This window comes from Trichoderma evansii (assembly GCF_050947405.1).
Source record: "Trichoderma evansii strain SZMC 28006 chromosome Unknown GGI43scaffold_4, whole genome shotgun sequence".
Classification (NCBI taxonomy): domain Eukaryota; kingdom Fungi; phylum Ascomycota; class Sordariomycetes; order Hypocreales; family Hypocreaceae; genus Trichoderma; species Trichoderma evansii.
In genome coordinates, this window is record NW_028145202.1 from 1429243 (window position 1) to 1442550 (window position 13308).

General features: G+C 50.6%; 3 protein-coding genes across 3 annotated transcripts; all 3 read left to right on the plus strand.

The window, feature by feature from the left end:
- Positions 1 to 551: 551 nt before the first annotated feature.
- On the plus strand, positions 552 to 2888 carry GGI43DRAFT_294640 (isoprenoid synthase domain-containing protein). Its single transcript, XM_083201433.1, has one exon. The coding sequence runs from the start codon at positions 1039 to 1041 to the stop codon at positions 2308 to 2310; it is 1272 nt and encodes a 423-aa protein (XP_083063451.1). The 5' UTR covers positions 552 to 1038; the 3' UTR covers positions 2311 to 2888.
- A 2008-nt stretch (positions 2889 to 4896) lies between these two features.
- Positions 4897 to 7123, plus strand: GGI43DRAFT_398397 (integral peroxisomal membrane peroxin-domain-containing protein). Its single transcript, XM_083205215.1, has 3 exons — positions 4897 to 5055; positions 5126 to 5530; positions 5593 to 7123. The coding sequence occupies exons 2-3, from the start codon at positions 5349 to 5351 to the stop codon at positions 6851 to 6853; spliced, it is 1443 nt and encodes a 480-aa protein (XP_083063452.1). The 5' UTR covers positions 4897 to 5055; positions 5126 to 5348; the 3' UTR covers positions 6854 to 7123.
- Positions 7124 to 7848: 725 nt separating this feature from the next.
- On the plus strand, positions 7849 to 13088 carry GGI43DRAFT_398399 (DYRK family protein kinase). The gene is made up of 2 exons (XM_083205216.1): positions 7849 to 11468; positions 11544 to 13088. The coding sequence occupies exons 1-2, from the start codon at positions 8487 to 8489 to the stop codon at positions 12636 to 12638; spliced, it is 4077 nt and encodes a 1358-aa protein (XP_083063453.1). The 5' UTR covers positions 7849 to 8486; the 3' UTR covers positions 12639 to 13088.
- The last annotated feature ends 220 nt before the right edge of the window (positions 13089 to 13308 follow it).

Here is a 13308-nt window from a genome sequence, read left to right on the forward strand (position 1 = left end):
TGTCCGCAACATCAACATATTTGGATCCCAGGCCGCTGCTACTAACTCAAAGAAGCAGCTGGTAATAGCGGGTGCTGTTTCTAAAGAAAGCAGCAGCTCGCCTAACGACAGTGCAGCGATCTTGAGAGCTTGCATGAACTCCAAAGATCTCACAGCAGCTGAAATTCGTCCTTCTACCCCTCGCTTTCCCGGTCATGGTTCTCTTCCTTGTATTATCTATGATATTCCGCACTGATGACCAAGCGAGGGATATATTTTTCAAACTTCAACAATCTTACTAGCAAGAGAGCATTCAGCTCGCAGAGATTAGGTCAGAGAAGGCGTCGAAATGGGTACGAATCGTCCATCTGCGCATTTTTGGAGCACTGGAATCAGTGTCTTTGAGGTGAGCTTTGGCTGCAAAAGCCGCAGATGAAGTATAACGCAACGTAATACAGCGCACTTCAACCAATCAACCCCAGGCCGATATCGTTGCCATTTAGCGAGCGTGAGCCCCAACTTCAGCTCGAGAGGCCGGCTGTCATATCGTTCGATGTGATCGTCTTTCTTATCAATATTACATGTCTATTCTCACACGCCATCACCGCTGTCACAGGCCTTAGTGCAGGCTGGAAGGCTCGGTAAACTCATCGCCAAGTCACGAGGCGCGGCCAAGACGCAGTCAGGCGATTGATTAAGGGCCAAACATGCAGGCAACCTTGCTTCTTGAGGTTAAACTCTGCACGAAACAACGAATCGGGCATCCTAATCCGATGGAAGGCGTCGTCGATTTGAAAGGCAGCAAGAAAATGTCCAAACTTTCTTCATGCGAGCCCCTCCGCCAGTAGCAACCCCGCTGCTGTGCAGATACGACAGTTGTCAAACATCTAGGACTTTTTAATCGCCGAAAGTACTTCAAACGAAGTAGTATATTATACGGCATGTTGCGCTGCAGCTTTTGACCGGTATTGTCTCAAACCGCCCCGCGATATCCACACCTTAGCTGCGGCGCCACTTTCACGTGTACTCAGAAGCACAGCTTCAGCCACAACAGCAAAGATGCCTTCCGACATCAACGTCTCTCCCAACGCACTCCCTCCGATGACCTCTGGCGGCGGCCTGCATTCTCAAGCCCAGCGCCAAGATTATTCATTTGCCAACGCTCTCGGCTCGTCCCTCTCGCCTCTCAAACCCTTCGCTTCCGGCAGCCTCGGACCCCTAATCGAAAGCGAGGCTGAGAGGCTAGGCAAACATATTGGATCAGGGAAGCTCTCAGGACATACAGGAAAGAGGTCTTTGCACCCTGAGCCACCGCCGCGAAGGAGCAGCAAGAGGGCAAATCTTGGTGTGCTCAGCATGCAGCACCAAAACAATCCGGGACCGCCCCCCGACCCCTCGCGGTTCGCCAACGAAGACTTCGACTTCAGCCGTCGAGGAACATGGAATGACGACAAGGAGAGGATCGTAAGGGGTCCGTTTGACTATGTCGTCAGCCACCCAGGCAAAGACTTCCGTGCCCAGCTCATCTCCTCATTCAACGCCTTCCTCGATGTCCCGCCCACAAGCCTCGCAATCATCACCAAGGTTGTGGGCATGCTTCACGAGTCCTCCCTTCTCGTCGACGACGTCCAAGATTCATCCGAGCTCCGCCGCGGCTTCCCCGTCGCACACAATATCTTTGGCGTAGCCCAAACCATCAACTCAGCCAACTACATATACTTTGCTGCCTTGCAAGAGCTCGTCAAGCTTGGCAATCAGAATGTCATCCCGCTGTTTGCCGAGGAGCTCATCAATCTTCACCGAGGCCAAGGCATGGATCTATTCTGGAGAGACACTCTTACTTGCCCCACGGAAGATGACTACCTCGAGATGGTTGGGAACAAGACGGGTGGCCTGTTCCGCCTCGGCGTCAAGCTGATGCAGGCAGAATCGAGCACTGACGTCGACCTTGTGCCTCTCATCAACCTCGTCGGCCTCATCTTCCAGATCCGCGACGATTATATGAATCTTTCTTCAAGCGAATACAGCCATAACAAGGGCATGTGTGAGGACCTGACGGAAGGCAAATTCTCTTTCCCTGTCATTCACAGCATCCGCGCCGATCCCGTGGATCTCCAGTTGATCAGCATACTGAAGCAAAAGACCACGGATGAGCAGGTCAAGCGTTATGCGGTCTCCTTCATGGAGTCTAAGGGCAGTTTCGATTATACCCGTAAAGTGGTCGAGACTCTCATCGAGAGGGCGCGCAAGCTAGTCGAGGAGCTGGACGCCGGGTCTGGAAAGGCCGCTGGCATCCACAAGATTTTGGATAAGATGGTCATATCGTCATGAACACGAGATGGACTCAATATCTCTTTCCAATGAGTGGCATAGCCGAGGACGTATTAACGATACACGTAATGAATCCAGGGAATAACTTATATTGCATATGTACCAAAGCGAAACGAACTATCATTTTTTCACGACTTTTTGTTTATTTTTGTTGGCGTTGTGTTTTTTTCCATAGTATAGATCAGAAACTGCGAATGCAGTAAGCGGTAACATTAGCCTGTAAGACGAGTCATCGCACATGCAGCAAATATACTATTATAAGATATCCAATATCCATTCATCTCTTGCAAATATTATTATGGACTTTGGAGAATAGAGGCAGTTCAGTCATTCTCCTTTACACTGTAGGCAATAATGGACATCATATAACACTTCTTGGGCAAAAATTCTGTTATTGTTTAGGCAGACAAGCTCAGGTTAGCATAACTCTATACTAAATACATGTAGTCATAGCCACTATTGCCATGCTAACAATAGCTCTGAAGAAAAGCAGTATCATGACAATTCCTGGGCTTTCATGCTGTCCTACGAATATGGAAGAATTATCTTGCTATTGACGATACGGATTCTATTATCCGATCAAGCTGTCTTGAGTGGCAATAGGTGTGTGCAACTCGAGAAGGCAAAATAGGCAAGACAAAGAAAAGATTACACAATAACAAAATGAGCTAGCGAGATAATACTTTGACAGCTAGTCGTATGGTATCTATAGTTTAGTCATTTTATCCTCGGAAAATAGATTTCATGGCCTCTTATCACCCTCTTCTACCTTTAAAATGAATAGCGTTATACTGGGGTGCGCTAGAAGCAGCAAGAAGGCTTCCACCCATCACTTCGCTACTATGTACTACCAGGTAATTTGCGCCGCGTAGACACTACTTAGGCAACCAAGTATTCTCAAGGCACCGACTACCACTAGCGGTTCTACTACCTCTAACGATGCCGATGTTAACCTCTTCACACAGCCTCCCTTCTTCGCAGCAACTACATGACTCTATGGCAGCGAGGTACGAGTGTCACGTGCATAAAGACGTCGCTACCTGTCTTTCCGTGTAGTGGCTTTTCTTCCCTGTGAGATCTGGTTATGGGTTGCAAAAGCGGGTACTTCATTAATCGGGCATCTGCCTTGCTTCAGCGCCCATCTCATTGCGCTCGTACTATGTAATATGTCTCCGCATGCAATACGAAGTACGAGTTACACGTATCTTGAAGAAATGATGTTTGTTTCGGTGGCGCTGGGGGAAACAAAAAGGAGAAGCGCCGGGGCCTCTTTCTCGTCTGGCTGCTCGTTTCCTCGTTTTATCTCGCCTATCATTTGGCCAACTCCACACTTCAACCCCTCCATCTAATATCGTATTGTAGAACATGACGATGAGACGTTTTACCAGAGGGAATCGGAAATAAAGAAGCGAAAAAGGCAAAAAATTGCCAGCTGGGGTGTTTCATTGCCAGCTGGGGTGTTTCATTGCCATCTGTGCGCCTTGCTTGGTTGATCATCAAGTGCAGGTCATGCGGTTCGTCGCCATCGGCTGTTATTTGTAATGTGCTCGGGCACGGCACATCCTCATTCGCCACGTCTTACATCTGAAGCCACCGACATTTGAGGGCTTCGCTTATTCCCATCCATACATATGGCTCATGTTGATACCAACAAAATACATGCAGTCTGCTGCTTCTGCTGCTAGTATTACGAGTAATAGTCCATAGCAACAGCACTAACATATGCTGCCTTGCAATTACAAGTATGCGCGGAGTACTGCTACTTTGTGTAGCTAATGCCGTTGCTGCAGTTGCAACTGCATGGATCAGCTCTAGATGTTTGTTGATGTGCCGTGGCCCAATTAGGCAATGCCCTTTAGTCGCCGGGCCTCTGTTTTCTGCCCGTCCCCATTTCTCATTGCACCAATGACATTGTCTTTGAGCCCACAGAGTGGTGCCATGATTGGCTGCAGAGTGTCAGATCTTGCAGGCGCATAGAGTGGTACAGGCTGCAGTGCCCCGTTCCTAGTACGGACGCTCTCAAGTTGCGATTCCCTCTTGCTTCACTCATCATCTCCATTGTTGGGTACAGCTACTCGGGTGTTGGGTGCTTACGGGCCTCATTGGGTTGCGACCTACTGTTCTGTTGTTCTGTTCGTGTTGATGGCAATGTTGGAGATTAGCATATAGACTGCTTGCTGATTGGTTCTCCCGCCTCTTGACCCCATCGTTTGGTGTTATTCATCACAACGGACAGTGTGCAGGTTAGCTACGGTGACTACCTTGTATATAGAGGATGATATGTTCTCTAGACTTGGATTTCATACAGAGTGCGGAGAACAGACATGGGAATGCCACTGCCACGATATTTTCAGATCACAAGGCTTGCCCGCTCCATAAGCATCCACCAAGCTGCCAAACCTTTGCTGCACAGTTGTGTCATCGGTCCGCCACGTATCGTCGAGATGGAGCCATAGCAACGGCCGACTCTAATCCACAGCGTCTAAAACCGTCGTCGTGCATGTAGTAGCTCTTTGCGGTGAGCGTAGACCTGCATCTTACCTGGACCGGCTCCATAAAATAATACCGGGTGGACATGTCATTACTCGTAGCAGCAGCTATTGTTAGGGTTCAATGTCACTGGCGCAATTCTGCTCATGCATCATGTCGCCAGCTCCGCGGCTAAATCTTTTCATCCTTCTTGAAACAATTGCAAATTACACAGAACTGTTGAATTAATGCTCAGTGATCAATTGGAGATATTCTGTGCGTGTTCTAGACGAGCTGTCAAGCCTCCTTTTAGCGGCCGCTGTCTAACGCTTTTCGGGTTCCCCAGAATGGATAGCTAATGAATCGATATCTCGGGTGTGTCCTGGAGTGTGTCCGTGTGGGTGTGGCGCCGCTACGCCACAAGTGAGATCATCGTTTCGCGTCACATGCTAAGCTTAACCTCAACCACTTGTGTTGGCATCGTCACCATCACCAACAACGCATCACAATCAACGGCATGAGAGCGAACTGAAAGCAGTAGTGCTGCTGGCTAGCTCTCTTCATATGCCATGGATGATTTCGCTGTAGAATTACTGGCAGCCAGACGCGATGAATCGCCGGAGCGGCCGCCAGAGCCGAAGGCGCCTTCGGATCTAGATCCATCAACGGCGTCGCCCCATCGATCCGGTTTGCGAAGCGGCCTTGCAGCTCTCCGGGAGAAAGCGAACATCCAAGACCGCTTGGTAGAGAAGTGTGTATAGCCAAGATAGAAAAAGGGCCAAAGGGGACGCAGTGCTGATGTTAGATGTGTAGACTGCTTCAACAAGTCATCCCGGCCGAAGACGACCATGGGCCCGATGTTTCCATATCGGCAGACGGCGCGGCATTCCCGCAACGACCTGGCTTCAATCTCACCACAATGTCCAACAATTTTCGCCGATTCAACGCCCGAATTGGAGTCGTTTTCAAGTTTCAGGCTCGAATGACCCGCATTATGTGCTGGCGCAAGCCGTCGCATACGCTATCTCTGCTCGCCACCTACACCTTTGTCTGTCTCGACCCATATCTCCTCTTCGTCTTACCCATTGTCGGGCTTCTCCTGGGCGCATTCATACCAGGATTCCTAGCACGGCATCCTGCGCCCCCAAAAGGTACTCTATCTAGCGAACAGAGTATGGGCTATTCACCAAAAGGGCCTCCTCTAGCGCCGGCGGCGACGGTACGCCCTGCAAAGGAGCTGAGCAAAGACTTCTTCAGGAATATGGGCGATTTGCAGAACTGCATGGAGGACTTTACCCAAGGACACGATATGGTGGTCTCGTTGCTTGTACCCATTAGCAATTTCAGCAACGAGGCACTATCTTCGGCCGTGTTCCTTTTTCTCTTCGCTGCGGGCATCTCCATGACCATCGCTGCACATATAATTCCATGGAGATTTGTCTTTCTAATAGGCGGATGGGCCGCCATCTGCTCAGGACACCCTGCTGTCTCCCGTTTGCTGATGGAGACCCGTGAGGAGCACATCCAGCCAAGGGAGGAAAAAGCGAAGACCTGGATGGACGACTGGATTGCTACCGACGTCATCCTGGATTCGGCACCGGAAACCCGCGAAGTAGAAATCTTTGAACTACAAAAAGCATCTGGGGCAGGTGAGTGGGAGGCTTGGCTCTTTTGCCCGTCGCCTTATGACCCTCTGTCTCAGCCTCGCATCGCTGGCGACCGGCCACGTGGCACGCGCTTCTTTGAGGACGTGATGCCGCCAGAAGGATGGGAGTGGAGCGAGAAGAAGTGGGCTTTGGATCTCTGGAGTAGAGACTGGGTGGAAGAGCGTATTATTACGGGAGTGGAAGTTGAGACGGAAGGGGAGCGGTGGGTTTACGATATTTACAACGAACGCGAGGAGCGTACAGGTGTGGTTGATCAGCCCGAGAAGGGAAGCTTCAAAGGCGTATCAATGCCGCATATGAGCTGGGAAGAGGGGGATGATGGTACGGGCAAGAAAGGAGAATGGAGACGAAGGCGATGGGTGAGGTTAGTGAAGAGAAAGGTGTCTACGGCTGTATCTGGATCATGATGCAGTAGCTATGAGATATGGTAGCATTTTCGTTGTAATCGTTTTTTATTATACATTGAGTCTAAGAATATCAATAACAAAACATGTATATAACACTAACACGGCCGCTGTAAAGCTACTGCAGGGGTTGAAGGAATATCTGTGTGGTTTAACGCCGTATTGGCCTGCCTACCAACACGAGGGTAAATTTGCCACACAGAGCTCAGTATTGGTACTGTCTTCACGTGCGAATACTGTCAAGTAGCAAAGAAAAGCAATTATTACATTACATCAGCTGTTTGACATTTCTCCCGAAAAAATAGTAAATTAGCGGGGGCTAATTAATTATTGGACAAGGGAAATCGTGGTAAAACAGATCGTGAAATAAAATGGGACGGGAGCTGAAATTGACAGAAATTCGTTTCATGCTCCTCATTTCATAAAATGGAGTTTGATGCAGAAGCATGTACGATCGTATCTGGGATGGGCCTGGAGCAATTTGGTACCACCCGGCACGTACCCGTAAAACCGCCAAATGCAATTTAGTAATTTCTAGGCAATGCTACTTTGGTAGCCGCCGCCGCCTCAAAAACCAAAAATACAGATGCAGCTGGTGGTGTCTGGGCGAGAAGTATTTTGGGGCTTCTGGACGAAGCAACGGCGCTGGAATGGCCTGGCGAAAGCAGCCGCCTCCTTGTACTGGTACTTGCGCAGCCCAGTTCTTCCCCTCGCCCTGCAGGCTGCCCTCCACACAAAGCGGCACGCGTGCTCCACCTGGCGAGGTACCGGGACCTCCCCACCCACCCTCTTCCCTGTGGTTGCCCGTCCAAGCTCTAGCCGCTAAGTGGCCACCGCGCCCCAGTGGACCTGGCCGACCTTGGTAGCACTGCTGCTAGTGCGGTGGCAGCGCGAGCGTTCCTAGGCCTACTGGCAGTAGGTGCTGCCACCGGTACGGCCACTGGCGCTGGCCCTGTCGACGGCCCCAACGTCCACTGAAAGTGTGCAACCCCCGATTCACGCAAAACAACGTCGCCGTCTAGCAAGCCGCCCCTTTCGGTTTTTCTTCCCTTTCGCTTCACGCATCGCCGTCGGCAATCCAGATATCTAGGGAGGCAGGCTGCCGCCGTTGGCGTCTCGCGAGCTTCGACCAGACCCGCGCTTGCCTCGCAGCAAGAGCCCCAACGAGCACAGGCCCCGGGTCGGAATGAGGTAGCTATTCGATCGCTCTCAGCTCCCTGACCGGACTGAGGCTTGACGCTGCTCCCAGCGAAAACGACCCTCTTTGTGTGTACACAGCGGCACACCCACGTCGCCCGCACTCATTCGCGACGCTGCTTACTCTATGACCTTAAAGCACAAGACGCCCGCTGGGCCCCGACCGGCAAACACGTCCTCTCGCCTGTAAGATCTCGATCTCCCACCAAGCGCTAAGAGAAGAAGAGAAAAAAAAACCAGAAAAAATAAAAATAATAGAGAGACACTCTTGGACCCGGCCCATCACTTCTCCACTGGGAGGAGAATGAAAGAGAGGCCGGATAAATGACGAAGAAGAGCGCTGACCTGATGCCATGGCAACTATAGATCCTATAGCAGACCTGCTAGCCGTGTACCGACGGCAACCTCGAGGAGCAACAGCTCAATCTCGAATTCTCCAATGCTAGGCACTGCATCTTCCAACAACCACTCGCATTTTTCCTACGGTCGAAATGGACAGGCAAGCCAGACAGAACAGACAATCACCTCTACCGGCTCTTACGATTTCCTACCCTCTGTGAACTTCGACGACCTCCACACCAGCATCGAATCCGCGGCATCTAGCAGCGAATTCAGGCCGAACAAATACCCTTCTCCAGCAGCGTCACGCAGTGACGTTGAATCTTCGTTAAGCATGGCCGACAGGAGATTGTCCGACAGGACGGCCGTCAACCCCAATGGCAGTGCCACGCGCGTGGCTGTTTCAGCCTCGTCCTCTCGGGCCACCAGATCGGGGTCCATCCTCCACAGGCCAAGCGCGTCGAGGCAGAATAGCGCCTCGTCAATCTCAACCACGTCCGGCTCCATTGATGCTTCCACAGCGACTATTGGGGTGCGCACTCGTCGCCAGAGCCAGTATCCACCTGTTTCTGGCTCAGGTGCTTCTTCTAAACCCCCTCGAAAATCTATTGGCCCTGGCGTCGTTGCCGACGCGGAAACTGTGACACGGAGCGCCTCAAAACGCCGCCCCAGCCTCTACTCCGAAAAGACCAGCGACATGACGAGGACTTCGCTCGACATCGGCGATAATACCACCCGCAGCTTTACAACCACTACCAGGAGCGTCAAGGCCAAATCGGTGATACAGGCTTCTCCAGTGGTCAGCCAAACAAACATCCTAACCAGTACTTCGCTCACTCCTGAGCAGCATCGAAATACTTCCAAATCACCCCTTCTTGGTGGCGCAGGACTAACGCCATCCTCGGGGCGACGGGCATCCATCATGCCTACCGGTCATGCTTCCCATGCTACCGGGCTAGGCGCCCGAACCATAAGCCCAACTGACACTAGAAGACTGAAGCGTATGTCCATGATGCCACCATCTACGAGTTCGAATCAGGTTTCAAATGCACCACCGCCTCCGCCGGTTTCAATGGAGACACGAGCCGCCTCCAGGTCACCATCAATGATTCCGAGAAAGGCATCGGCTACACCATCCTCGTCTAGGACAACACCAGATATTAGCAGAAAATCATACAGCTCAGGTCTCTCCGTTGGATCTACTGTTAGCTTCAACACCGTGCGGACATCAACTGGCTCTTTACAGCCTCGCTTACCACAGCCGGCTGCTGTTTCTCGATTACCAGCTCCTAAACACGCTACAAGCCACGGGTCCCTTCCCTCAGGCGACGAAGAAGATGTCCCCCCTGTTCCTGCAATTCCCAAAGCATTTGAATCTCCAAAAGATACCCAACCAGCCGAAACGTACTTTTTGGCCAAGAAGAAATCTAGCCTTGGTACTCTCGACAGCATCAGTATAAATCTTAACAGCAGCAACTCTACCCCGAATGTTTCAGCGCCAGCTCAAATAGAAACCGTTAAATTGCAACGCAAGCCGAGCGTCAAGACTGCTCAGTATGCACCTGCAGCGCCGAAGAATGAAGAAAAGAAGCCGAACAAGAAGAGTCTGGAACCCCTGCGGCTGCCGCCCTTGAATCTTCTTCCATTGAGCATACCCACTGCAGCGAAGGTGGCCGCATTGCAGGAACATGGTAAAGATAATCGAAACATGAGCCCGCCGGCCTCGCGACAGCTTCCCAAGACTCCAACAACACCAATGACCGCATCGAAAAGTTCGTTTTTTGCAAAATCGCGATATGATGATACGGAGCCATTGCCGCCCATCAGAAGCAGTACTTCAGCACATCGATCCCACCACCGCCGAACCCCAAGCATACCAGATGCGACGACATCTTCCACGGATTCTTCGCTAGTTTTCAAGGATTTGGACACCAAATCCAGCATGTCACCATTCTTATCTTCGTCTCTTCCTAAAAATGAACCCGCGAATGGATTCCTGAAGCGTTCAAAAACTGGCTCTGATCACACCCGCGTCAATCGGACACTTTTCGAAGACAAGGCTCACCAAAAGCCTGCTGGACCACGCCCACCGAACACGGACAAGCCCGTTCCCAAATCTCCTCCTCCGGCTCCACCTACTGAGCAGCCTCAAACACCGTCTTCGATGAGTACGCTGAGGAGAAAGCTGAGTTTGTCTTGGAAGAAGGGTAACTCGAAGGGAGGCATTGTTCCACCCCAGGATGTCGTAGAAAAGGCTCAAGGTCTGAAACAGGAGAGCATACCTCCTCCTCGCATACCTGCATCTGCCACATTGAACTCTCTCCCGACCGCGAAGCATTCTGGCCCTACTGTATCTGTTCCTCACGGGCTTGCTGAGACGAAGAGAAGAAAGAGCTCTGCCACCAGCTTGAACAATACATACCTCTCCCACGATAGGACTAAGAGTGATCCCTGGAGCGGTAAGAAGGATGGCACTGCGGCCGATCCTACAACTATGCCACCAGCTCGTCACCCCTCTGTTATGGCCAAACTCATGAGACCAAAGGCGGCTTCCGGTGGCATGCCCAGCGCGACTTCATACACTGCCGAAATTGACAAGGACGATGTTATTGCGGAAGAGGAAATGCGTAAACTGGGATCTCGACGCAAAGAAACGGAAATTGCGGCTAGGACCCTCGATGCCTTGAAAAGGAGAGCCTCGCCCAAAGAGCGGGTTGGTCCTCACGAGGCAATTCGCATTGCCATGCTCAACATATATGAACGGGGCGAGATTATCGATTACAACGACGTGTATTTCTGCGGCACTCAGAATGCCAATAAGGTGGTGGGCGACCTTTCATCGGATGCCCCGAACTTTGGCTACGATGATGAGCGTGGTGATTATTCGATTGTGATTGGTGACCACCTCGCATACCGATATGAGGTCATTGATGTCCTCGGAAAGGGAAGCTTTGGCCAGGTTGTCCGGTGTATCGACCACAAACTTGGAGTTCTCGTCGCCGTCAAGATTATCAGGAACAAGAAGAGGTTTCATCAGCAAGCCCTTGTTGAAGTTAATATCCTGCAAAAGCTTCGCGAGTGGGTGAGTATTAAACGAAATAGGCGACAAGCCCCCCAGTCCAGTATAAGTGAGCTAGCTAACTAACAATTTGTACAGGATCCTCACAATAGGCACAGCATGGTAAACTTCACTCAAAGCTTTTACTTCCGTGGCCATCTTTGCATATCTACGGAACTTTTGGACATGAACCTTTATGAATTCATCAAGGCCCATTCGTTTAGGGGATTCTCTTTGCGCATCATCAGGCGCTTCACCAAGCAGATCCTCAGTTCCCTGATTATACTGAAGCAGAAGAAGGTAATTCACTGCGATCTTAAACCAGAGAACATTCTGCTGCGTCATCCGCTCCACGCTGAAATCAAAGTCATCGACTTTGGCTCGAGCTGTTTTGAAAGCGAGAAGGTTTATACTTATATTCAATCTCGATTCTATCGGTCACCCGAAGTAATATTAGGCATGACCTATGGTCTGCCTATTGACATGTGGAGTGTGGGATGTATTCTCGCTGAGCTGTACACTGGTGTTCCCATTTTCCCGGGCGAGAACGAGCAGGAACAGCTGGCATGCATTATGGAGGTCTTCGGTCCTCCTGAGAAGCACCTCATTGAAAAGAGCACAAGAAAGAAGCTCTTTTTCGATTCCATGGGCAAGCCCCGATTGACAGTCTCCTCCAAAGGCCGCAGACGACGCCCATCGTCCAAGACTTTACAACAGGTTCTGAAGTGTGATGATGAGGCGTTCCTAGATTTCGTTGCGCGATGCCTCAGATGGGACCCCGACCGTCGGTTGAAACCTGAGGATGCCATCAGGCATGAATTCATCACTGGAATAAAGGTGTCCACCCCCACCCCTCGCTTACCGATGCGCGAATCATCTCCGGTGAAACGGTACAACACGATATCAGTATCTCGTCCTCTACCTGATCCACCTGGTGCTTCAAGCAAGGCAAGCGTGGGCGCCAGCCCCGGAAAACCAATTCCCGCCGCTGCACGCAGAGCTTCAGGGGCTACGGCCGCCACAACGGCAAGTCTAAATCGGCGAACGAGTGCTGGGGGCATGGCGGTGGGTATGACGGGCATGGCTGGTGCGTCAAGCTCCAGCAATCTGCCACGGGCTGCGGGCCGGATTATGAGTGGAACTCGGGATATCGCTGCTGCGGGCGCAACTGCGGCTATGAATCGACGACCTTAAGGACCAATTTTTCGACTAACTCGAAAGAAAGTGTACGAACTATAACATATTGGGAGTTTAAGAGGGTCATTGGCATTTATTTTTGATGATCATCATGACTCATTGGTTATTCGCTGGCTTGATTTTGTTTTTAATTTCCCCTTTCTTTGCATAGGGGCTGGATGAGATGATACACAAACTTCTTTTGTTTTTTCCCAGTCAACTAGACGAACCACTGTTCCTATCTTGGTATTTCCCCTTTGCGTGGATGAAATGAAGGAGACGGAAGAAAGGGGGAAAGACAAGGAGATGGGAAAGGCTATACTGGGTTTTAGTGCAGCTATCGAAATTGGTTGGTCAAGGGAGTGAGTGTATTACCAAAGATATCTCACACACACCAAAAAAAGGAGGCTTTGTCTTGTCTTGTCTAGTCTAGCGTTTTTACGTGCTTACTTGCAAGGTTTTTTTTTTCATGGCGTGCCGTGGTGTATGATGTTTTTTTTTCTTGTTTAAGCCCCCGTTTATTCTGCCATTATAACTTTATTCCCCCCCTTTTCCCCAGACCCCCTATTAATTTCTTTGTTATTTTGAAAGCCTTTTTTTATACACCAATTGCAACACGAAAAGAGAAAACGACGAACCCAGTCGAGAAGGAAAAATGGGCGTAAATTAGGTTACATATTGGACTGGA